The sequence below is a fragment of the Vombatus ursinus genome, unplaced genomic scaffold (assembly GCF_900497805.2).
Source record: "Vombatus ursinus unplaced genomic scaffold, bare-nosed wombat genome assembly UNPS02014172.1, whole genome shotgun sequence".
NCBI lineage: Eukaryota > Metazoa > Chordata > Mammalia > Diprotodontia > Vombatidae > Vombatus > Vombatus ursinus.
In genome coordinates, this window is record NW_020953950.1 from 141624 (window position 1) to 168968 (window position 27345).

Genomic DNA, 27345 nt, shown 5'->3' on the forward strand with positions numbered 1-27345 from the left:
ACAAACAGAGCATCACATAGCACAAATATACTCCATTTCTTAAAGCTGTCAAGATTTCATAATGGCATACATTTATAGAGAATGTTAAGACAGTATGACATACCAGAAGTAATGGTGGACTTAGAGTGAGAAGGCTTAGGTTCCATTCCCCACCCCTCCCTGTTTGACCTTAGGCAAGTCACGTAAATCCTCAGTATTCTCCCTCATCTTTAAAATGAGGAGGCTGGGTAGGTTGAATCCTATGATTCTGTCAACTATACAAAGCATCTTCCCCTTACAAAGACCCTGAGAGGAGGTTCTAGAAATGTTTTTCCCATTTTACAAATGGGGAAACAAGCTCAGAAAGATGAAGTGTCTTATGGAGCTGGGATGATCCAGAAAGTGCACAATGAAAAAAAATGGTGACAACTTCAGACTTGGGATACCTTTTTAGATTTTACCAAGACTGGAGATGGGTATGGTTAGCCTCCACTGCAATAAAAGCCAACCTGCTGTAGAAAAAGAACTCTAGATTCAAGTCTAGAAGAACACTGGGGAAGCAGCAGGTCCTCACTCACCCAACTTCCCCCAAGAGTCTAAGTACCTGGTTGCACTCAGTTTCCCCTTCTACTAACACAGCTGGCTAATACTGTTGTGGTCTTGGAGAATCCTTGGTAAAAGCCATTAGTTACTCATACAATAGAAATACAATGGCTGAAATTAGAAATTAATAACACCAATTCCCACCTTGCATTTTCAGCAAATAGCAGCCACAGAAAGACTAACAAGGAAGGAAGTACCTGCTGTTCCATGAACACCAGACAGTGCACGAGCAGCCCAAGAAAAGAGTTTCTGTAACATGACTAAAAATGAGAAGAGGCTCTACAGTGTAGAAGACGGTGTGAATTAGTCCACCGAGAAAGTATGAGGATTTCCCTCTTCTTATGGTACTTGCCACAAAACACAACTCCATAGCAATCTATGGGGAATACATAAGCAAACATTTAAGTAAACTGGAAAGTAAAAGAATACTGTATTATTTGATAGTAAAATAATGAACAATGGAATACAAAAGACAAAAACTCAATGAGCTTGGACTGTTAAAAATGCCTGCTTTCATTTTTATAGAATTTAAAAGCCTTTGACTCCACCACCTCTTAAGTAGGCAGAACAAGCTGATCCCCATTTTACAGGGAAGTCATGAGTTACTTTCCCCCTCTGCGTGCCTTGCTCTTTATAAAAGGTTTGTACCAGAAGATCTCAGACTGCTCCCTCCCAGCTCTAAAACGCTATAACTGTACAATCTCTAAGAAGGATTTGCAATAAAGTACATCAGAGTAAAGGCAATTCCTTTGAAGACTCCTTTTGCTAGCAAAGCAGAATTTGGAATCAAGAACAGAATTTGGTTCAGCACAACTTAAAGTAGAAACTGTAAAGATGATACACATAGGCGGGATCCAGGCATTATAATTTGGAAGAGAACCAAAAAGTGCCCAAATTATGTATACCTGTTGACCTATTAATATCACTACTAGGTATATACATCCATTAGGAAATCAGACAGAGGTAAAGGAAACACACATACAAAGATATTTTCAGAAGCACATTTTATTGTATTAAGAATTGGAAACTGTGTGCCCATCAATTGGGGAATGACTGAATAAACTGCAATATATGAATGGAATAGAATATTACTGTAATTAAGAAATGATGAAGGGGATGGGATGGTTTGAGAGAAAGCTGAGAAGACTTGTGTGAATTGACACCGAGTGAAGTAAGCACAACCAGGAGAACAATTTAAACAATGACCACAACAACATAAAGGAAAACATTCTGAAATTAATCAAAAACTGATCAATACAGTGGCCGAATCATGACTTCATTACTTTTAGAATTAACCATGCCACTCAACTCTTGGGGTACCTAAGAGAAGCTATTAATTCTTCTGTTTTTCTCTGTATACTGAAATGTGTTAATAATGTCTATGATAAAAAAGAAAATGTATTTTTAAAAAAGAAAAATCAAAAATGCACACATAAGAAAATCTTCAGTGGTGCAAAGAGGCAATCATTTCTCTATATGCCAACGTGCAATGTTCATTACACTGCAAAGCACAGGCATTTATGTTATACAAGACTCCTCTTCCTCCTGCTTCCCATTTCTCGTGGCCTTAAAGATTCCTGCCATTTAAATACCAACACTGATTCTGGACTCCTACAACTTTGGCCTCGTTAATCTGAGGGAAACTCAAGAGCCGGGTGATTTTTTTTTTTTTTTTTTTTTTGGGTGCATAAAATTTCTTTCTATATCATTAGTAACATGTCATTAGTTACAGGTCCATCACAGATTATTATGCATAAAAATATAGTCTGTTGCTTTTAAGATGAAAATCTCTCCCAATAACTGGTAATAGAAGTTGCTCCTTTCAATCTTGTCCTGAAAAATTATGAGGAAATACTGAATAATCTGCCAGTTTCAAGGAACAAAAAACATGAGTTTTTACATAGGACAATTTTTTAAAAAATTAATTTAAGATTTTAAGAGTTACATGGTCTAAAGTAGTTGTGAACTGCATCTGAAATACTTAAAAAGTAAAATTAAAAGAACATAGTTAAATTGAAAAGTAAAATAGACCTCTAGACCACAGTTCATCTGGAAAAAAAGCCAGGGGATTTTGTGGACTGCAAGTTTAACACACTTCAAACAGTACACTCTTGCAGCTAAAGAAGTCCATGTGATCTTTGGTTCCAATCATTAAGAGAGGCAATGTCCACAAGTAGAAAGTGGAGAACACTGTTATAGTCTGCCATTGGCCAGGCCAGACTCAGGGTGTATCTTAGAATTGTATCCAGGTCTGAGGGCCACAATTTAGGAAAGAAGTCGATAAGCTAGAGTCCAGGAAAGGGCAATCATGAGGATAAAGGACCCCAAAGACTGTTTAAAGGAATTGGACATGGTAGGCCTGGGAATTCTTTTTTTTTTTTTTTTTTTTGGAGGGGGGGTGACTAAGTGACTTGACCAGGGTCACACAGCTAGTGAGTATCATGTGTCTGAGGCCGGATTTGAACTCAGGTCCTCCTGACAGGGCCAGTGTTCTATCCACTGCGCCACCTACCTGCCCCCGTGGCCTGGGAATTCTTGAGGAAACAGGATGGCTATTTTCAAACATTTCAAAGGCTACCACCTGGAAAAGGAATGAAGACTTCTCCCTGGTCCCAGAGACTTCTTTCAGCTGAAGTCAAGGTTTATTACAACATCCATCATATTGGGCAGACTCTTAAGGAGTCTACTGGCTAGATTTTAAGAATCTGAGTTCTCCCAAAGGGGGGGATGAATGGGCTGCCTTAGTGCACCAGATCTTCTGGAAAAGGCAGGATTTTATAGTTGCAGAAAAGTACCAGCTGAGAAGTTGTCTAGGAATTTGCTCTGAGGACTGTTTCCAATACAGATTCTGAGATCCTATGAAATAATTGTACTTCTTCTAAGCTGGGAGAAAATCAAACTTAAAAACAAACTGTCACACTTGTACTTACTGAACTCCAATGGATCTGTATTTCCCATAGGATCTAGCAGAAACTACAGTTTGGCATGTATAGCCTTTCATCCCCTGGCCCACAAGTCCACCTTTCCAGCTCAAGTATGAATTGCCCCTTCAGATACTTGACAGTCCAGTGCAACTGGCGTTCTTCCATTCCTTTGCCTTTTTGTCCAATTCCCCCGTCTGAAACGGTCACCAGCTCTCTAGCTTCCTTCAAGGTTCAGCTCAAGCTCCATTGAGTTTCTCTGTAAAGTCTTCCCATGAAGGTAAGTCACCTCCTTTCAAGACAAGCTGATATGGGGTAAGCACTTTCCAAGCCTTAAAGTGCTACATACATACAAGCTGTTATTTTGTATATACCTATACATGCTCAGAGGGTTGCCCAGGGTTAGAACGTAACCTCCAGGGTAGCGACTGTTTCACTTCTGTCTTTGTATCCTCATCACCCAGCCCAGAGGCTGGGATGTAGTTGGTGCTTCTGGATTAATGTATCCATAGGTACTGGTGCATACGTGTACATCTTTCAGCCTAAGGACACCCACCAATGTGACCCATGATTTAGCAGCCAAGACCTGGAGAGCTGCCTAAGAGACACAGATAGAAAGTGACTGCCTGAGGTCATACTCCTAGTGAATCTGAAGTGGAATCTGAATAGAGGCCTTCCCACCACCAAACCCCAAACTATGTCAATTATGCAACACCTCCTCCATACACGTGTATGTATATACGAGCCATGTACAGATGTCCGTGTACATGCATGTGCTCATATGTATATCTCTACCAAGTATCCCTGGCTCATCTGACTCATTTGAAGCTCAGCCAGGTTCTTCAAAGAGTTCTACACTGTACCCACTTTGGGGGACCAACCCTAGGTTCCACTTGATTTTTATCACTGGGAACCTCTACAAAACTGACACTTAAATAATACAGAAAAGTCTGTAAAATTCACGCATCAAAAAAGAAAATGAGAACTTTCTTACAAGATACTAATTGCCCACAAAAGCTGTGAAAATTTGATTGTCATGTTTCCTTGGTGGTGCCACTCAACAGCGTAAGACCCAACAGAAAAAACCTATGGTTGGGGCAGCTAGGTGGCACAGTGGATAGAGCACCAGCCCTGGATCCAGGAGGACCAGAGTTCAAATCCGGCCTCAGACACATAACACTTACTAGCTGTATATGACCCTGGGCAAGTCACTTAATCCCACTGCCTAGCCCCCCCCAAAAAAAGAAAAAACCAATGGTATCTTATATCAGAGCCAACTGGCTACAACTTAAAGCAAACACAAGCATCCTGAGGCTCCTGGGGATACTGTCCTAGCGCTTGGGAAAGGAAGCCTTTCTAAAATAATCAGAGTTAAAGGCAAAGCCGTAAGAATAAAACAATAGAGGGGAGAGACACACGATGAGCAATGCCCTGTAGAGGGATGGTGACCAAACAGAGCTTTTCCTGGGGTGGGGCAGCCAAGAAGGGTAGGGGTCTTCATGTAGGGGTCTCCTTTAAAATGCTCTCACAGAGACCCTTTCTGCTACCTTGACCTTCCTCATTTTGAAAATTCCATTTGCTCTCTCTTGTTCATTTGGTCATGCAATAAGGGTTTCTCAAGGCTGAATTTTGCCTTTTTAGTCATAGATAGCGGCATTTTGCAGAATCACAAAGAGATCTAAGAACTTCAGAAAATAAGATCATCTAAGGGAAAACCAGGCTTTAGGAAGCTGCCTGATATTATGAAATTACTTTTTATATGCTATATTTACTTTACCAACTATAGTCAATAATAAGGTCAAAACCTTTCATTCATTTAAGCCCCTGTTTTACAAAAGTTATGTGTGTATATATACACATATATATAAATATGAACATACATATACATATAGATAGATAGATACAGATACAGATATGTGTGTGTATTTTCTTCTAGTGGGGTAGAACCCCTCCTCTACTATTCCCTTTCAATTAAGGATTTGCATCAACAAAATAATTCTACTCATGTTGAAGTGGATTTCCTAGTAGATAACTCAGTTCTGAAGCTCTTTATCCCTCCTTTTACAGCAGTTTATCACAGTCCAATTTCACTGGCTACCCAAATACCTTTACATAAAAACCATCTTCCAAAGGCCAATATAGATAAAATCCGGCTTTGTACATTTTAAGAATTATATTTATGTCTCAAAGATAAACACTTCTTGAAAAATAAAATACAAAGCAAATGGTTCTTTTTGTTCCTTCGGAAAAGGTGATCAAAAAGATTCCAAATCAGTCAATGTAACAGGATGCCCGCTGCTATCTGTCAATAACAGACTGGGCTGAACTGAATCAAGGGCTCACCATGAGCCGTGGCTTTGTAAGATCTAAGGAAGTACAACTGCTTGTTTCCTCAGAATTAATTTCAACGCGCACTTAGTCAGTTTTAACTGCTGTTTTTGATGTTCTTATTCTTACAACAGAAAAGGGAAAGCATTACAGGCTTAGATTTTAAATTAAATAAATTACCAAGAGAGGGTACTAACAACTACCTATTTATAAACTTCTTTACAGACCAAGTTCCCTGAAAGTCATCCAAAGTCCTAGGCTCAAGTTGTTTCTAAGGAGACAAAATTGCAATTAGGAAAGCCTACTTCTAAAATGGCTTATACCTAGATGTTTATTATGTTATCAGTACTTTGGTTTTATGTTTGTTTTTAAATCGAGATTAATATTTTTTTTTCTTACAGAATGACCTAAGAATCAACTACACACAATAAAGATTACTTCTAATAGATATTGTGCTATCAATCGCATTTCTCTGGATTCTGCCCAAGCTGTTACTGACAGACAGTGGAGCTTTGCCACACCTCTATTTATTACTAATAAACAAAAACTGGCAATAAATTATTCCCTAGGGATTTCTAGGTGAAGCTGAAATTCCATGCCTAAGAAATTAAACTGGTCAATTTTACTAATAATATCTGTTTTCTCAAAAATACTAAAGTACCCTAGTCTAACCATGTTTTCCCAAAGTAGCAAGTAGTTATACAAGAATCCTAGGATCTACAAGATGAAAGCACATTAGAGTTAATCTAACCCTAGGGGTTATTAAGCGGAGATCCATATTTTTTAAATATGGTTTTCATTTAATCAGTTAACATGATTTTCAATATGATTAGTTTTCTTTATAATGCTATATATTTTATGCATTTAAAAATATTCTGGGAAGGGGTCTGTAAGCTTCACCATACTGCCGGGGGCTCCCTGACACAAAAAGTGTTAAGAACCCCAGATCTAATCCAATACCCTTATTTTACACAGGGGGAAACTGAGGATCACTGAAGGAAAAGTATTTGCTTTATATAGAATAGATAGTAGAGCTGGGAACTGGACACTAGTCCTCTGCCTCTAAGTCTTAATACAAAGTACTTTCATTGAAATACAGTACAGATGAAGACAAAAATATAATTCCAACAGTTCTTTATATAAAACTCAAATCAACATACTTGGCATTCTTCAACAAGGCCTGTTGGAGGAGAGGGGAAACCAACCACAAGTTATGTTCCACAGCTCTGACACGTCAATATAAATGCTGTCCAAAAATCCTGGCTATTATAGACCATAAGCCTTGGCATAAGAACTGAACATGTCTGATCTCAAAACTGATCAGGTAACAATGGCCGAAATAAAAAGGAACGTTGTCCCTTGGAAACTTCTAAGTTATTCTGATGCATATGTTTGACTCAATTCTACATTAAAAGGCCTTAACTAAAATGTGAGGAGGAGCAATAAATGAATGCTCAAGGGCTCTATCATTTCCCAATCAGTCCTTTTGTATTTGGGAAGGTTCTGCTCCTCTAATAAACAAGATTCAAAGGAGGTCAAGAGAAGGCATCTCTTTCCACATACTTGAACTATGTTAAAAATCTGAATCTTATAACATGTGTATGGTGTGTTTGCACATGTGTGTATACATGTGTGCTATGGAATACAAATTCCAACCATTCTTGACAATCTTGCAACTCAGGAAACCAGCAATTCACTGACACCTCACCTGAAAACAGAAAGTAAGCCTAAATGTATGCTGCTAAGTTAAGGTACTGTCAACAAGGCCTCAGCGGTCTAAGCGACCTTAGCCTAGCCTACTGTGTGGATGTAGGGCACCACCACCACAAAGCCTTGGTGCACCAAAGCACTCCCCACTCAAGGAACAGAGTGTCAGTCACCCTCAACGGATGCCTTATGAAACTGGGATTTCCTCATTCCTTCAACCACACTTGTTTTACATAATAAAAGTTTCCTCTTTTAACAGCAAATTTGAATTCTTCAAAGGTAAAAACTTGAAGGAAACATATTATACAGACCAATCTAAACTCATCACCCTGCCCAAACCTGAAAGAAAACTAGAACACCAAGGCCTTCCTTTTCTTGGTCTTTACTTCTGTGTCACTAATTTGAGTGTGACTCCTCAAGCAAATCCCTCTTCTCTGATGATTTTAACAACAGAATCACAGAATGCTGGCCACCTGAACAAGAATTCTCTCGATCTACAACATACCCAAGAACTCCAAAACTTACCTCCAAGAAGGCTGTGGTCCAGCCAGACTAGCTTCCATGTCCTGTGCACTCAGCACACCCAACATCCTCCCCTCCTAGAATTAATTTCTAGCTTCCTTTGCAGCTCACTACGTCAGGCTTCTCCTCATTTCCCAGATGCTCAGACCTGACAAACTGCAAACAGGCTTCTATTTACTTCGTACAAATTCTAATGTACACATGTACATTTTGAATGTTAACACCCTGAGGGCAGAGGCTTTTTGCACCTCTCCCCTCCCCCCCCATTTTTTGTATCCCTATCACCTAGCCTAGTATTTAGGGTAGCAGCTAGAGTTTGTAAAATTAAATAACCATAAAGTTTTTATTTGAAGACTCCCAACGAGGAGGAGCTTACTACAGTCACTGACAACCTTTAGACGAAGTCTCAATTCACCTCTTTGCAATTTCCACCCAGTTACTAGCTCTAGGTTGAGACTAAGTAAAACAAATATAATCCCTCTTTAGGTGATAGCCCTTCTTGAAGATAGCTATCAACTGCCATACCAAAAACCCGAATATTCTTTTTTCCCCAAATTGGTTCTAGCAGCCACCTCTCACATGGCAGGACCTCAAGGTCCCGACCCTTCAACACCTTCGCTGTCTTCCTCTGGAGGCTCTCAAACTTTATCGATGCCCTTTTCCAAACTAGAACCAATTATTATGGGGTTAGTCATTGCTTAGCGTTATCTACATTGGCTCCTCAGCAGCTGTATCACACTGACTCATTCTGATTCTATTTAATTTCTTTATCCAATCTAACATCAGTATGGAGTCTGTGGCCGACTTCTGATAACTTTATTATAGTAATTGGACAAATGTAGAGTTGATACAATGAAAGTACTATCAATTCTCCCCTACAGAATCTAAGAGTTAGAAAGAACCTCAGATGTCATTTAGTCCAATCCAAACCTGAACAGGAATTCCCCTATTACAAAAGTATCTAAAAATGTGCTCAAGTATGAGAGAATTCCTGGGACCAAGTACTCACTTTCAATACAGTACAGCCCCAGAACAAACAACTCTTAAGTATGTATACATTACATGGACAATTTCGCACAAGAATGCTAATACAAATTCTGGATAGTCTATGAACTGAAGAAAACTGTTTTGGGCCTATAGTCCAAAAGGTCAAAGGTCAAAAAGGTTATCACAACTACCAAGGCATTCACCAGAACACTTTTTATGATGGGGGGGGGGAGGATAGAAAAACATTAGGCTAGTCATTAATCGGGGAATGGCTGAACAATTTGTGATGATAGTAATACAAGAATACTATTGAACCATAATGACAAAGATGAGGAATTTAGAATATGGAAGATTTAGATGAACTGAGAAGAAAGAAGCTAGAAAATATACAGCACAATAACATCGACATAAATGAAAACTCCACTGAATTCATTAAAATGCAAAGAATGAATTCCCCCACCCTGAACAAACATGATATCAAGAAGTAGCAGGTGTGAAAAAAAAAAGACTTCAATGAAATTTCTGAATGCATGAACCATATGAAGGCTGTGGTGTAGCACTGCCAGGTTCTCACAGACTAGGCCAGCAGAGAGCCAGCTCTGGAAGGTCTAACAAGAAGCTGCAAAGACGATCAGAGCACAGGCCCACTGAAAAAGGATCAACAACCAGAACCGCTCACCAACAAGCAGGGAACTGGTCACTGGGGATTGGGACCTGCTTCTTTTTTCTTTTTTAGGGGGAAAGAGAAGGGAGGAGGAATTGGGGAGACAAGCATAGTAACTCATAGAGCTGTTTGTTTACTATGGCACAAACAGGTTAGATTTTTATCTGCAACAATGTGGGCTTTCCAAATCACACAACCACCTTAAAGTTGAACAAGAAACACCAAACTGAGTATTTTCTCTAACAATCTGACTACAATCTCTTCTGAAGGACACAAAGCCACAGTATAAATGGCTAAAACTAACTGCTAAAATACAGTATCATTTAATGTTCAAAAGTTAAAAAAAAGCAAACATGGTGACAATCCCATTGAAATGTCATTATCAGGACAGCCTTTATTAAACACAGACTCTGGGCTGTGCGGAGCTAAGCATTATAAATACAAGTGATTCAATTCTGCTAGAATGCTCATTTCAATGCAACTAAAACCTTAGGGAACGCTTTGAGCATGATGCAGATTTCAAGTTTGCTCCTGCTTGACTTCTTCCAAGAGAATGCAGAAAACCACACACCACTTTCCTATGACAGCGAAGCTAGGAGACCCTTCCTCAAGCAAATTGTAGGTCTTTGTCCTATCTACTAGTGCCAAGAGGTGCTGGGAGGAGGAAGGGCTGCTCCATACCACCCCCCAGCCTCCTTCCTACTTTGGAGGGCCACCCTAACATGCTCTGGCATTGGGGGGGGGGGGGGGGGGACAGCTGGCATGTTGAGCAGCTTGAGGCCACTACTTATTGCAGTATTTATGCATTTCTTAACCATTTAATATGTTTTAAAAAAAACCTACAGATTAAAAAAAAAAAATAGGGTCTTATCTGTCAACGACTAAGTTTTTCAGCATGTGCCTAACCCCATTTTCCCTTACATTCTGTGGTTTACGCTCCACAATTTTGCATAGCACTGTGTCTTTTGGGAAGGTATGTCAAATGATAGCAGATCTATCTATATAAACAAAATAATCCCTACCTTCAAAAGGCTTATATTCTAATGTAGGAAGACAGTATGTAAAGGGAAACTACAAGAAGAGCAGAACAAGGTCCCCTCACAGAGGGAATGCTACATTCAAGGAGAAAGAGAAGAGGGAGTCCATAGAGTACAGCCATGAATAAGCTGAAGCATGTCTAAAATGTTGGTCCCCAGAAGGCGGCACCGGAGAGGAGATTAAGGCACCCCAGGAGATGTTTCTCAGGATGGCCATGCAGCAGCAGAGAAGTCCTGAAGAAGTCCAGGCGTGACTTAGGTGAAACATGGCTGAGATCCTTCCTTACATGGTAATCCAGTGAGGGAGGAGGCATCAATGACGGGGGAGAGCAACCAGGGCAGACATTTCTCAAGGTGGAAATTCAGCAGGCTCGCATTCTGAGAATGAAGCAGAGTCCTCCTGAGAGCATCCAGGCATGAACGAGGTAAAGCACTGCCGAGATCCTTCCCAAAATGGCGGTCCCAGGGAAATAAGGAGATGGGTCCAGAGGTGGAGGTTTCTAAGGGCGGCAATTCAGCAAGGAGGAGTCATCCAGAGAGAGAGTCCAGGTGAGGCTGGGATCTTTCCTCAAAAATTATGTGGCTAAATCTTTGGCCATCACTAGAATCTTTTAATAACTGTGTATTAAAAACTATGGGGAGGCAGAGTGGTACAAGATGGATGGTTAAGAAAGTCAAACTTAGGGGCAGCTAGATAGCGCAGAGGATAGAGCTCTGGCCTTGGAATGAGGAGGACATGAGTTCAAATCCAGCCTCAGACACTTGATACTTACTAGTTGTGTGACCCTCAGTAAGTCACTTAACCCTGACTGCTCATCTTAAAAAAAAAAAAAAAGACAAACTTAAGGAGTCATAAGATCTCAAATCCCAGCTCTATCACTTACTACCTTTGTGACCTTATACACTTAATTCATCTTTTACATCTCTGGGCCTGTGTCTTCATCTTTAAAATGAAGAGGTTGGAGTAGACAGGCTCTAAGGTCCCTTCCAGCTCTGCATCTATGATGTTATACAATAAAAAAATGTAGACTTCCACTGATTTTTCTAAAGGGATATTTAAATCATTTGAAATGACTAAATGTTGGTAAAATAGCTCTCAAAAATGAAAGAGGGGCTTTTTTTTAAAAATCCTATTTAAGTTTACTTTACTTCTAGAAATACTCCACTTTGAGAATCTTAAGTTATTTATTTTAAGGTCTGAATTTCAAAGACTTTCATCAGAAGAAAAATTCCCTCAAGTACAGGGACCAAAACACCTTAAATATGTCCTGGACTGACCAACACCAAATTCAACAAATACAATGTCAGCCAAGTTTAGTTTACTTTTAAAGCCTAAGATCTCACAATAGTTTTTTTCCCAGCTGTGATAATTAAGACCAAATGCAACAGGTAATTGGACAAATGTTCATTTCTCTCTTAAATTAAAAAGAAGAATAAGAAAGGATCACATAGTTCACTGTGTAATATTCTGATATAATAAAATTGTTTGGCTGGAGCCTGGGATCTAGAGACCATCTCCAATAACATCTCTAATAAACAAACACAAATGTTCTTGAATTAAATGTCTAAGTAAAAATCACGCCAAAATCCAGTTTCTGAAAACCGGCCCAAAAATATGTGTGAGATTTTAATAGAAAACTCCATTTGTGGGAAGAATCACTTTGTGAAAATTCAGAACTTCTCAAAATGGTGCTACTTTACAAACAAGGAAATGAATGGGAACTGGCAATTCGAATCACTGTCATCAGGAAACTACTGTCTCCAGTAGTGGTGGCGGCGTGGCTTTTAATAAAGGTCCTTCAGCCGGCCAACTGGCTCCTATGTAATCAAAGTTTAACTTCCATTTTAACAAGCAGAGGAAATTACGGGAAAAAGAAGAATGTGTGTTAATTCAATACTGGAGTGTTCCTTTCTCTGTGTTGTTTAATTATCTCTCCACTATAATTGGATGATGATTCCAAAAGAAAAAAACAAAACCATACCTTAACATTAAGTCAGGTCAAATGTCACAGTTATAAACATTAAGACAAGGTAAAACTTTCTTTGAAGTTTACAACCTTGAGTAAAAATGGTGCAATGCTTTACTAGGTTAAATTCCCTCAATTTACACCAGATAAAAATTTCCTATCTTATTTGGGTAGGTTAAATTTAGAACTGTCTCCCACTATCTCCTGTCTAAGAACGTCAGTATTTCTACCATCCTCTTTTCTCTCGTCTCTTATAACTAAGGGAAGGTGAAGGAAAGCATCAACAATCTGGAGGTTCCTCAAGAAATGTACCCGTTGTTACACTGGACTTCATGTAAAACCTCTTTAGGCATCTGCTATGATTAAGATCTCTTTTGGGCTCTTATATATTATCTTTTGATATCAAATCCTTCTCTTTTGCTATTTTTCTCATCATCAAAAAGTACTTGCATATTTTTGCTTATTAGCCTAAGAACAGTCTTACTGTAAAAATAAGCAGTATGTTCAACTAGTCCTGGCATTTCAATTTATTTAATCAATGACCAGAAAGCACTTCAAGTGAGGAAATTACCAGTTTCCCCTTCCCTCCCCTCAGTCTTTTTCAGTATAGAGATCTAAGACTATTGGGGGAAATCTTTTAACACAAACTTGGTGAGCTCTGAATATAAAGCATTTACAGAATGTTCCGGAAATACTCATATTAATAAAAGCTATACAGCCAAGCCTTTCATTTGTCTTGATGAAGTAAGGATCATTGGATGGATTATCACGGTGCACAAAGCATATCAAATTACACCAAGGCATTTTAAAAAGGGCCAGGCAGGGGCAGCTAGATGGCAGACTGGATAGAGCACTGGCCCTGGAGTCAAAAGGACCTGAGTTCAAATCTAGCCTCAGACACTTGACACTTATTAGCTGTGTGACCCTGGGCAAGTCACTTAACCCCACTGCCTAGTAATAAATAAAAAAGTAAAAATAAAGAGCCAGGCAAGGTCTCTCCTTCCAAGACTTGAACAAAGGGAAAGGACCAGAAAGATGAGACTCACAAAGAACTGAACTGTTTGGTGGGGGAGGGGAGGGAGACAAGGACACTTCAAGAGAGCTAATGACTTTATAAAATGGAGAAGAAAGAGAAACTGTTTAAATTTTCTCCCACTTAGCAAGGTAGCAGGACAACTTTCACTATGACTTCAATCCTCAAGAAACAAGCTGAGGAAAATGTCAGAAATGGCACAAAAACAGCCCTTCTGCAATTTCAACAGGAATCTCCACTACGGCTGCTTCAAAAAGGAGCTTCACATAAAATGTTCTTCAGTAAAATATAATCTGGCTAAACATTCTAATTCTAATGATTTTTCTTACAGCACTCGAGGTCCTTTGGAGCGTGAGGGCTTCTCTTTTTGCTTGGCTCCTACCTAAAGCCCACTCCCCCAGCATCAAACAAAAAGCTACACCCATAACTCACACAACTTTAGCAATAACACGCCTTCTCCCCTCCCCAAACACCTCTGGGATGGGTCCTGGGGTGGTGAGGGTCCTGAGCCAGAAAAGGGATACTGGGGGCGGCAGGTGAGGCCCTCCCCCGGTGCTCCAGTAACACAACCGGGTTAATCGGCAGTCCCTTTACCCCCAGGCCTGGTGTGGGATAGGGCTCCTCCCCCCGCCCCAGCCCCAACCCCAACCACCACCACCACCACCCCCCCACGCCGGAGCCAGGAAGAAGCAGTCACAGCTGCCGATTCAGACCGGCCCATTCCGGTTCGGACCGGTTGTGGAGACACAAACAAGCAGCTCTGGGCTTTTGTGCCCGTTCAGACGAAGCCCGTGGCCACCAGGCCCCGGGGCCCGGCCCCGGCCCGGAGCCATCCCTCCTCACGTCGCCGGGTCAAGGGTACGATGCCCGGGCAGGCCGCGGCCTCCTCTCCGGGGGCTACCACCCCCACCGGGCCGCCCGCCGCCGCCGCCTCCAGGAAAAGCCACATTTATTTTCCAAGGAGAAAAGAAATGGATGTAGGAGCTGGAAAAAAAAAAAAAAAGGCGGCTCGAGAGGCACCTGCTCGGTCAGTCTGGCCGCGTGATCGAGGACTGAGCGTAGCTCTATCCCCCCACCTCCCTCCCCCCTCCCCCCACCCTCGGCTCACGTCTCCCTGGGAAGCAAAGACTGCAGGCGCGCGGGCGGAGAAATGACTTTGCTAGGAGCACAGAATACTCACTAACAAGGACAGAATTCGTAAACGTTTGTAAAGTGTTTTACATAAATTACCTCATCTGATACAAGCCAAAAGGAGTAGAAACTATTATTCCCCTTTTTACAGATGAGAAAACAAAGTGTGAGAAAAGAAGTGACTCGCGCAGCTACTTGATATCTGAGGGGGCTGGTGGACTCACGCTTTCCACAAACCCCAAGCCTTAGAAGTTTCTAACCAATTTTACATTTTAACACAAATGTACATTTTTCCTCCCTTGTCCCTAGCATAGATACCTTCTCATAACACTCAAAGGAACAAAAAAATCCCATTTAAAATTGAGTGATTCATCCCTAGCTGGCAATCTCAACAGCAACTAGAAAGGAGGGGAGACTGTTGTAGAAGGTTGGCATTCTACGATTAAGTTAAATTCATTAATTTCTACTTTCACTTCAGCCCCACTGCAGCTGCAAAAAAAATCACCAACAAGTGAATAGCATGCCTTCTAATCACCAATTTCCAAAACAGACCTTTCCGATTGCGTCAAGTTTTGTGATTAAAATGCACTTAATTCCAACCAGAGACAGTTGTTTTCTCTGTATTTTGTAGACTAGGGAAGAAAAAAAAGTCATAGAAATCTGGCTCCCTGAAATAAGATGTTACTTGAAAAAAGCAACACAGTGAGACTTAAAAGTTAGTCAAATTTAGTGATAAAGAAATTCTATTCATCCAATATTTGTTGACCACCAACCACCACCCCAAACTGCTATTCCATCTGGGTTCACTAGAATGACCAATTATTTCACAAAAGTATGCTTTTATGACTAAACGAGCTAACATGCTACCGCCTTGTACCAGTCATGCTGATAGGACTAACTACAAACTTAACGGAAAATCAGTCCTGCTCTCCAGGACCCTTCAATTGTCCGCCGCCGCCGCCGCCGCCGCCCCCGCCCCCAGCCCCACCCCGGGGGGGGTTCCAGGTGATGTTCATTATCCATCACAGTTCTGGGCTGCTGCCGGTAATTAAGTATGATGATCCCTTCCCCCACACCTCAGCCAAATCCTGGACAGATTCTATTTAAAGATGTTAAAGGAACTCAAATATCACCAAAACATAAATAAAACCTCTGTTCACAAGTGCATGCAAACTAAACTATTAGGTGCATTAAAAGATTACTTTCTGTGATCTTTGTGAAAATAAAACTAAATTAAAAAAAAACTATTTGATAAATAAACAGAGCCGGAGCATTGCCTTTGATTAACTCCCTCCTACTTTTCCCCTCTGGAATGAATTCCACCCCCCAAAACTCTCCTGGCAATTTATCCATAGCTCTTTCTCTGGTTATCTCCTCTAGGTTATTCTCCTCAACTTTAAATACTGTGAGGAATAACCCAGTTCTGTGCACACAGTAGGTGCTTCATCAGTAATGGGATAATTTGAAAAGTAGAAACTATTCTTAAAGTCTCTAAGGAGTCTTTTTTTTTTTCACTTTTGCCTCCAGAGAGGAGATTGTCTTCTCTGGTCTCTTCTGGGACAAGCTTGGTCACTTTCATTTCACAGCATTTGTTGGATTCAACTGTTTGTTGCTCTTCTGTCCATTTACATTATTGTACTCAATAAGTAAATTATTTTCTTAGCTCTGCTCACTTCAGTTTGCATCAGTTCATATAAGTCTTTACATGCTTTTCCTTATTTATTATAAGGATTGTTTCTTAAAGTGTAGTGATATTTACCTTACATTCCAGTGCTAGAACTTGATTTCTCATTCCCCAGTCTTTGGGCATCTACTTTGTTCCCAATTCTTTACTACAAAAGGTGTCAACAAAAATATGCTGGTGTAAAAGCGGGTTTTCTTTTTATCTGTGACTTTCTTGAGGTATATGCTCCAAATGGGGGAGTGGAGGAGTTACTGAGTTAAAAGATATGACACTTTAGTCACTCTGAGTGCCTTTCACAGCTATGGTTAAGGAGATGAATTCTTAACCAAACAAGAACAGAGGTGACTACACTGAAAATTCAAAGCTTTAGGACAAACAAAATTAATGAAACTAGGACAAGGGAAGTGGTAGACTGAGGGGGAAAAAATCATTGTATTAAATATGTCTGCTACAATATACAAGTGATTCTATTTCAATTTTAAGATTTTTTAAAATAAATTTCTATAATACATTTATGGAAGAGGAAAATAAAAACATTCTATGGATCCATGGGGAGGGAACACTCCCCATGAGCTCATTTATCAACACTCTGTAGGTTGTTCTCAAAGTAACAATGAAAGTGCTATGAATCACACAGGCTTCTCACCTAAGTCGCTTTTCCTGTCTGATTTACCCAAGAGAGCACAATGGTATCACAATGGTATCTTTTACTTTCTTCCTCTTTTTCCAACCTTTTATTCTCTAAATTATTCTAGAATCACTCAAGGGAAATGAAAAGTATTTTCTTTTTAATTAAGGGCCATTTCAACCTTCATTAAACAACAAAAACCACACAACCTCCATTCCAAACCTACTTAAGAAAGGTAAGTCAAAAGGGAAAAAAAAATAAGAAAAAGGAGTGTGTTCAAAATTCTACATTTTGCTGTTATCTTTATCTAAGAGCCCATGCAAAGAAGAAATCCTTAATTAAGCTCATAATTTCTAAATGTTATGTGGCTTGCTGAAAACCATAGAGCAAACAAAGAAAGAAATCCTCCAGAGTTATTTTCATAAAAATTTCTTTGCTTATTGCTAATCAAGGTACCCTTTTAAGGAGCTCATCTGAACATTTGGGAACAATAGGGAAAACCTGTTAAAGTTAGGAAGTGCTAGCCATACTGAAAGATTAATTTTGACAATTCAACACTCATATTAATATGCATTCACAATTTAATTAGCATCAACTCTTAAATTATCCACATGTAAATTTATCTTTTTCTACCAATTACCCACAGTCCATTTTTAATCCTGGACTAGATCTTCCTGTCTTCCAACATACCTCCCCCATTATAAACTGTATACTCTAATACCAGCCCAATTAAAGGAAAATTGGGAAAGGACAGCTATGAACAAAACAATATGATGTATTTCAAAGTCAAATAGAAATGAATTGAAAATTATCCAAGTTTCAGTTCCCTTCCAATCAGGCAGATAATCAAAAGTTGACCATTGATCCTTCATTAGCTAAGATAGTTCAATCACCTCTTGAGGGGCACTGAATTTAGAATCAGAAGACCTGGGTTCAAACCCAGACACTATTACTTACTAGCTGTGTAATCTTTGGCAAGTCATGTTATCCCTATGACTCAGTTTCCTCATCTATAAAACAGTAATAGTCCCATATATTTCATTAGATTCTTGTGTGGATCAAGTAAGATCAAGTAAAATGCTACATAAATGTCAGTTATTGTGTTATTGAAGATGGTAGAAGGCCTTAGGAATTTGAGCTGTCAATTCATAACTTCTATAATTACCAAAGCATAAAAAATTGGTAGCAGGAAAAAAAATTTCCATTTGCCATTATCTAGCAATAAGAAATTAAAGGAGACGATTCAGTTTTTATTTCAATCATGGGGCTTAAAAACAAATACCTTTGTCAGAATTGATGTCAAAAATCCTTTATGAAAGTTAAGTGCCTCCTTTAAGGAGTGAAAAAGAACATAAAACAATAGTAGAGTATTCTGGGGAGTTGAAGGTACAATGACATGCTGTATCACACCAGTCAACTACTATGAAGAAGAGTCTGACAGAAACATGAGGTCTTGCCACTTAGAAAGATTGCATGACCAGGCAGCTAGTAAGCCAATGCTCACTCATTTGAAATGCATGGCTATGAATCTGTTCACTGAAACGATATACTTAATTAATAAAAAGAGAGGAAGATCATTAGAAATCTGTTCTCAGGTAAAAAAATGAATTGTACTGGGGAGAAGGGACAGGGAATGCTAAACGAATGTTGAACAGTTACTTCAAATACCCTTCAGGAATTTCCCAAGATTGAAAGTCTCATAACTGGATGATTTTAAGAAAAAAATGAAAACAAAATTTGTTAGTTTTATCAAAGGAATCAACTCATCTTAATTTAGGTAGCAGCCCCCAAAATATTTTATTTGGGGCCAAATTTGGAGCAACTATTTACAACTGGAGTTAAAATGACAGTGAAAATAATGATAATTTTGCTGGTTTGAACATTAGCTGTTTTTCATTTCTGACATTTAATTCATTACCAATCTTTGGTCGAGCTGCTAGGTGGCGCCATAGTGCACAGAGTACAGGGTTTTTGTGTCTGGCAGAATTATCTTCCCGAGTTCAAAATCGGCCTCAGACACTACATGTGTGACCCTGGGCAAGTCATTTATCCCTGGTTGCCTGAGTTTCCTCATCTTTAAAATGAGCTGAAGGAAATGGCAAACCACTCTAGGATTTCTGCCAAGAAAACCACACACTGGTCACAAAGATTCCGACAAGACTGAACAATAACAAGTATCTAGTCACCTCAACTGGTTTTCTCTAAACATTCAGCTGTACTTAACTGCAGTTGTATGTCATACTCTGCTTCAACTAACGAATTTCCTTTACTCAGAAGAGCAGGATAGCCTCATGATCTGGAGAATGCTGGCCTTGATTCGGAGAGCCCTGAACCAGCACAGAAGTGCTTCATAAATGTTTGTGGACTGATCGAATCCCAACTCCACTTAACTTGGGAGGCTAGAGTGAAGTCACAGCCTCAGCCTGTCTCCTCAGCTGTCAGGAGGTTCAAGCGAGACAAGAAAGGAAATAAGCTTTATAAATCTTAAATAAAGCCTAACACTCCGTCATGAATGCGTAGTCTCAGCATTGGGCAACGTGGGAGGCAAATGACAAATGAACTGCCCTTCCTCTCCACGCCCCCACCATAACTGGCCTCCGCTCTTGGGGAGTTCGGGCATCTCACAAAAGTGGAGGTTAATACGGCTGAAAGAAGAGTCAATGAATGAGTCCAATCACCTAGAAATCTCTTCTTAATGCAATGTTGAGGACACCAGTGATGGGAAATAGGTGTCATACAGCTTCAGATTTTATAAACATGGATTTAAGTATAGGATTTTCTGAAAGGAACTTAAGTCATCTAGGTTTATTCCACAGTTGAGAAAATTGAGACCCAAGAAAATGAATAGATCTGCCCACTGTCACACAGCTACTTGGCTGGAAAATGCTACAGGGTCTCCTGATTCCCAAAGTACATATGACACAAGTTAAAAACACTTTACATTAATATTTTTTAAAACTGAATTCTATCTTGTCAGATTGAGGAAAAGAAATGAGAAGCGATTTTTTAAAAAGCATGTTCAGGCTACGTGACAGAAATGGTTTTCATTTCTGACAAGTGGCTACAACTGAGTTGGGGAAGGAGGGGAGCCCAAGAAGGTAAAGGCCAGCCCCAAGCTGAGGTGCTTCCAGTAAGTAAAGCCAACAACCCCCCTCTTGTGGTTTGGGATAGCTGAAGATTTTCTTTACTTTCAATCATGGCAATAACCAACTCCCAGTTTATTTTCCCTGATTTTAATCTTACAAAAGGCACCCACCTTGAAGTTTTCACCTCTTAAATATAAATTGTCTATAAAAGTTTATTTCCTCAATTCCACAAATATGCTGCTTCCTCAGCTTAAGTAGAGAGCAAAGCTACAACTTCCATTTCAAGAGAACTCCTCTGCTTGGGCTGTTAAAATTGCTGCCAACTTTCAGTGTGTGTATGCTATAATGGATGCTCTTCTGATAACCCTTTCGGTGAATAGGAATAAATTTAATATATATAGAGGTGTCTACATCATCTATTTTGCTATTCTAACTTTTACAAACATCTGCCAGTGGACTGTTCATAACAGGTAAGGTGAGCATCCCAGGATCTCGACCCTGGTCCACCTGCTGCTTGGGCAGGAGTCTCCACTAGATTGGCCGTCACAGCAGCTGCCTTTCCCAAAATGTAAATGTTAACATTTTCTCTGGTTACACACTAACACTGAGTGACCAAGCCTCACTCGTTCCAAAGAGCCGCGATTTCACAAAGGTGAGTGACTGCCCACAGATCAGAGTGTCAACGTCCACACTTGGAGGAGTTTCAGGAGATGCTGTGGCCACAAATGTCATCCCATAGTGACCACCCTTTCGGTGAGAAGCCTGTCTGAAATAAACCAGGTCATCCTTGGCCTAGCCTGATGGACCGCTAATGGAAGCCGCCTCTCCAGCTGGATAGAACCTCCTCTCAGAGTTTGATGTTCCAAGGGCCTTCTGAAGCCCAAGTTCAAATCCACAGTTTGATGCTTCATCGGCCTAGGACATTTAGCATCGGTTCCTAGCTCTAGAGCTGAAGGAGGCCTCAACAGACCTAACCAGCTCATGGTACAGAGAAGGGACTGAATCAGCCAGAATCTGAGGTTAGGTCCTGGGACACCAAACCCAGCACTCGATTATCCCAGGAGCCTCGCTACCACAGAGCTCACACAACACAGGACTTATATCAGCCCTGTGAGGGAGGCTGGAAAAGTATCCCCATTTGAGAGATGAGGATACTAAGGCATAAAGAAATCACCTGACTTGCCAAGGTCCCATAGCTAATGAGCAGCAGAGTTGGGCCTGGAAAACAGGCCCAGGGGACTGTCCACTACCCCACACTGCCTCTCACAGCACTAAAAGGATCAAAACAATCTTTCCAAATACTCATTTTGTATCAGGTACTAGAAAGAAATGGTGAGAGCAGTAGTCACATGCTAGCAATTGAGATTTTTCTTCATTGACTAATGAAGAAACGCATGGATCATCCAGAAGTAAAACCCAAAGACTGTGCTCTGGAAAGCCCATTACCTTGACAACCATTGACCATTGAGAATGGCTGTGAGTTTGACTGCACAGCTCCCCCTGCCACGCGAAGGCTGGTGGTTAACCTACCTGTCACTGCTGGTACTACTGCTGCTGCTGAGTGAATCACTACTTGAAGATCTACTCTTAGAGCCGCTGCCGCTAGGGGACCTGGCGGGTCTAGACGCTTGGCTAGCCAGCCTCTGGGGAGACTGATTCCTAGACTGGGATGAGTGTGGTGAGCGACTCCTGCTGTGCTGGTAACTCCGTTCTGGCCTTCTGCCTCGCACCTCCCGTGTAATCTCATCCCTGTAGATATCCCTGTGTACCACACTGGGCAGTGTAAACTGCTCCCGGGCCCTAGGTTCGTAACGGGGCTCATGTGCATCAAAGCGGTTTGGACTTCGACTCCGAGAAGAAGTATAATAGAGCCCATGCTGTAAAGTCCGCTCTCGAGGGTCTCTATAGTAATCCTGATCGTAATGTCTTGTCCGATCAAATCCTCCCGTCCCCCGTTCATGGTGTCCATAGGCACTATGTTCATAAGCACGCTCCCTGTTATCTGAAGCCCTGCATTTGGGAGGGGGAAAAATATGTAATCAATCAGAGAGGGGCAAGCAGAACTACAAGCAAGTCATGCAAACACATTCACTTCAGCACTGACTTCCTCTCAGCAATTGGTTTCTTTAAATAGCATTAACTTGGTAAGCAAACACTGACACGCTGAACATTGTACTTAACACCAAATATTTTCAGATAGAGAGTAGCTCAGCAATCCTTTTGTTTTAATCAGATATTGGGCTTTCATGACCATGACTGTGTCACTCATCACAATTCTTGGTTTCACATAGAAGGAGCAGCTACAGCTCTTCTCTTTGATTTTTAAGCTTTAGCAGCATTAAACCAGGCTTTGCCATTATATTGTAGCGAAGAAACATCAGTCATCCGTTTTGTTTAAATTGTTTCTAAACTTTTGCCAAGTATTTCTTTGTGTCAAATTGTCCAGATACATTTTTACCACAGCCATGAAAGCCACGGTGCAAAGCATGATCCAGCAAAAAGAAGCCACTTCCAAAGAGTTAAATGTCCCACAAAGAAGTCCAGGAAATGACACGTTATCTCATAACAAACATTTTTTAAGAGAGCCACTACATCTTGACTTCTTGGGGTCACTGGATCCTTCTAGGAAAATTCTCCAGTTACCAACATCACTAGAATGTGCCAACTGCTAAGGCCAAAGAATATTAACTCATGAACAGTCTCAAAATTCTAAAGATTCTAAAATATCGGATGAATAAAACATGCTGTTCTGTGCAAAATTAATGTTGAATTAGCTATGGCCAAAGGCTTCTTCAGTCTCTCTAATGCTGATGAGTTAATTTCAAAACAAAACTTCCAGTGTGAAGTTCACTTAATTATTTTGTGTACAGTTCATAGTTGAGAAAGATGTCCTCCTAATCTTTGCTTTTGTCAGACTCCCTAAGGTGAGACTACTAGAAGTATTTGAATGGTCTTTCTACACTAAAAACATGGGCATTTAATGATAATTTATTGAGGGTTAAATAAAAAGTATGCACAATTTGAAATATTCCCGTGTACACAGCATTTATGTTAAAATTTAATATTCCAGTTTTATAAACATCATTTCTTCCTTGTCTTCCCACAGATCTCTTAGAACACATTAATTCTCAATTACTACGATGACAGTAATTCATTGGGGATAGTGATAGGCATAGTTAAATGATAGGAATAGCTGGCATTTATCTAGAGCTCTGAAAGTTCACAAAGCCCTTTACACATCATTTCATTCAATGCTCACAAAGTCCTGGGAAGTGGAGAAGGCAGCACCAAGAGGGCCAACCTGCCCTGAAGGGTATGGGACCCTCGCCTTCCCACTACACCCCTACCCTCAGCTCGCTGTGCACAGATGTCCACCTCCCTGGCCCTTTCTTCACAACCTAACTAGCATGTTTCTCTCCTCTTGGATTGCTACACAATCAGGGTGTGCTTCTATCTGAAGGAAACATGAAATCAGACGATGGAAGCAAACTCTCCGTGTTTAGTGTTTGGCAGGGTATGAAGGCACCCAAGATGAGAGCGGTCTCCTCCATGCCAGCTCCCTCAGCTTTCTCTAACCTCTGTTCTCACTCTCTGCTTTCACTGAGAAGCAGCCTCATCCTGAAATCTTTTTTTTCTCTCCCTGCTTCCCCAAAACAGCCAAGCACTGCCAAATGAAAAATAAAAATTCCATGAAGTCCTTCCAACTTAAAATTCATTGTGCCCTCCTTTTATTAACTACTTACAGCTTTGGCATTTAAGATATTTCAAAGTCTGAAATGAATGTTTTTGAAGGCTCAATATCAATAATTTATAAATAAGTGCATTTAGCACCCTATCAAATGTGACTTGGTAAGATGCTGATTTAATGGTGTAACAGAAGCAATACTTCTAAAGGGGTTAGAGCTGACATAAAAGTCCTCATACATTAAAAAGGACACAGAGACAGGCATAAGAGCTAGCAGAGCTGGAAATCTAGTGGCTACAGTGCTTTTTTGATTTATCTATTAGTACTAAATACTATTGGAGTTAGTGGAAAGAGAGTTTGACTTGGGTTAGGAGAGGGCAGGACATACCAACCTTTTTCAACTGTGGAAACACGACCTATAATCCCCATTAAATCTAGGGAGAGAATTGTGAATATAACTTCCCCAATTTTGCCCCTCTTATGGGGGTAATCCACCTTCTTAAGGGGCAAGGGTGTCAAATCATAGTTAGATGAACCAAGAAAAAAAAATCTTAGTAACAAAACCAAAAAAAAATCCATTGGAAGCAAGTAGTCCCAGACAGACTGTTATTCTCAAACCCCAGGCTTCTTTCTTGGGATAGTAAATTTATAATTCCATCCAAATATCAAAAAATTTCCACCCCTGTCTTAAATAAGCAGCTGGAAGAAATACCCAAATGGATGAGAAATGCATCGTTGCAGGCCAGAAGTCCGCCTCTGACAAACAAATCCACAAATTGATTATCACCAAGTCCTTAAAGCTAAAATACCTTTAACTGTGCAGCAACCCGCTTAAGAAACTAGATAGTAATCCACTCCCCCTGGGCTAGTGAAGTCTTGTCTGCACGCCATTCCATAAAAGCGAAGCCATGGATCTTACTCCAACATTTAAAGGATAAATTGCTATAATTCCAAGATTTAAGAACATCCATCATCTCATTTTTTTCTCATACCAGCAAAAAATATAATTCCAATCACTTGGAAATTGTGTAGATCCAAAATCAAATACTGCCTTCTCTCTTCTCCATTCAATTACACAATTCCAAGTCTAAATCGTTGTTTGTAGAATCCAAGCTGTTGCATCATTGCAACTTGCTTAAATTTCTGGGGGGCTGACAATCCAATTAACATGTAAACTGTAGGTTGTGAGAAACAAGAACCAGACATCAGATTCTCCAAGAAGCTGTAGGCTGTAATATTCCAAAGATATTCCACAGGAACTGGAACATAAGCAGTAACCCAAATAGCTCCATCTCGTCGTAGATATATATCCCAGGAAGGCCTTAACATTATCCAAGAAAAGGAAATCACCGGCTCTAGAAGAAAGGTAACTCCAATAATCGTGCTGCCATAGGAAATCTTCCACCACCATAGCTCAAGAGTTGATATCCAACCAGCTGCTGGAAACATCCTCCACGACTCCACAAAACACCAGCCACTGGGAGAGTAATCACTTCCGTTTCCAAACCCAACATAGAGAATGCCCAAACTTTAAATCCATCTGGGGCCCCTACATATGAGTTTGTGTTTCTCACCATATCAAATACAAAATACCTGCCTAGTGTAACCTTGGAACTTACCCATCAAGTCTCCGCTCATAGCGTCCTTCCCGTGCATGAAGTGATGGCGGGGGGCCATAAGTAGGCCCTCCACCACCTCCTCTGAACCCAGAAACCTCTCTACTACGAGATGCTATGGAAACTGTATCATCCAATCCCCGAGCAGCACTCGGAATGGTGCCTGGTTCATTATAATCCGTCCGTAGGTCTCTATCACCCATCTTGTTGACTGAGTTGTGAGCCTTCTGAGCACTTTTGATGTCCACAAAATCCACAAAGGCAGCCACTCCACCTTCAGATCCCCTTTTAGGGAGAATTTTGACACTTTCAACACGTCCATATCTAGGGAGAAAAGACAAAGCCAATAAATTAACATAATCCATGAATTCGTGCCAAATAAATGAAAGGATAGGCATTTTCCCATACAAACTTAAAAAAAAATTCAAAACATACAAATGGAGGAGGGAAGCTGTCAGGTCATGAAACCACTACAGCTGAAGATTCATGTTTCCTTTACAGATAATATAATTAACAAAGTCTTCTTTAAAAATATTTTCATTTCTGTAACAACATCAATGGCCTTGAATTCCAAAGGCCTTTGGCTAGGATAAACCTCTAAAAGTTAAGAATTATGAAGGTCTAATAGAAGGATGATTAACCTAACAACTGAAGCAAAAATAAGGTTTCACAACACCTTCCTTAAAATAAAAGCTATGACCATATATAGCTGTTTTACAAACTCCACCCCAGTTTAATTCATTATTATGTGCCAAACAATGACTTCATTGAAAAACAGATCTTTTCAAATGCCGTTAAGTTTCCTCTATGGTTAATACAAAATAAATTCAAATAGTGTTCCTTAGGGAAACTCATTTTGTACATTTTTTCTACTTTTAAACCAGTTTAGGTATTTTTAAAAATTCTTTATGCTTTTTTCTAAGGAATAACGAACTCATATATTAATTCAGACCCAAGAACTCAAATTTGAGTATTTCATTATTACACACTGCGAAACTGAATATGACAAAGTATTCTGGAATCCTTGTCCTTGCTTCCCTCAAGTCCCAACTAAAATTCCACCTTCTTCATGAAGCTTTTCCCAGTCGCTCTTAACGTTAGTGTGTTCCATCTGTGGATTATCTCCAAAAGACGAAGCCTACACCTTGTCCCTACCCTATATGGCTATTTGCATATTATCTCCCCTGTTAAACTGTGGGCTCCTTGGGGGCAGGGAGTATCTTTGACCTTTCTTTGTATCCCCAGTGGTTAGCCCAGTGCCTGGCACATCATAGTTGTGCCTTAATAAATGCTAGCAAGATTAACTTAAGATATAGTCCTTGTAAAATAAACTCCCAAAGTCACAACAATTCTATGCTTCCCTGGCAGAAACTTCGAGCACACACAGGCAGTAGGATTTTCCTCATACTATCCATTCCCCAAAGCAGGTTTTGTCAGCTAAGTGGAAGAAGAGCTTCCTCACTCTGGTTACATGAAGAAATTGGTAGGTAGGTTTTCTAAGTTTTGTTCTGCAAGTTTATTTTGTTTAATTTGAATACATAAAAAGATACAGGAACAAATGCTTTTCTCTCTAAACAAACATAGAAAGATGACTTTTGGATATGACAAGAGAACTGTTTATTTACAAACAAACTTTATTCATAAGTGACCCAAAAATGTACCTTCTATGTTGATGGGCCTTAAATGAGACAAGCACATGGAGTAGACATTCCTGAGGGTCTCTAAGAAAAAACGTGACATCTGTCAACAAACACATGAGCTGAAGTG

General features: G+C 40.2%; 1 protein-coding gene across 6 annotated transcripts in view; it reads right to left on the reverse strand.

The window, feature by feature from the left end:
• SPEN (spen family transcriptional repressor) overlaps positions 1–27345 on the reverse strand; it is a 78017-nt gene that overhangs the window by 26208 nt on the left and 24464 nt on the right. For 4 of the 6 annotated variants that reach the window (XM_027859791.1, XM_027859793.1, XM_027859792.1 and 1 more), the window contains exons 2-3: positions 25582–25902; positions 21808–22287 (exon numbers count right to left, since the gene is read on the reverse strand). In XM_027859791.1, the coding sequence (XP_027715592.1) occupies positions 21808–22287; positions 25582–25902 (801 nt within the window). The remainder of the gene's footprint in view (positions 1–21807; positions 22288–25581; positions 25903–27345) is intronic. The other 2 variants (XM_027859796.1, XM_027859795.1) reach the window with 1 other exon arrangement.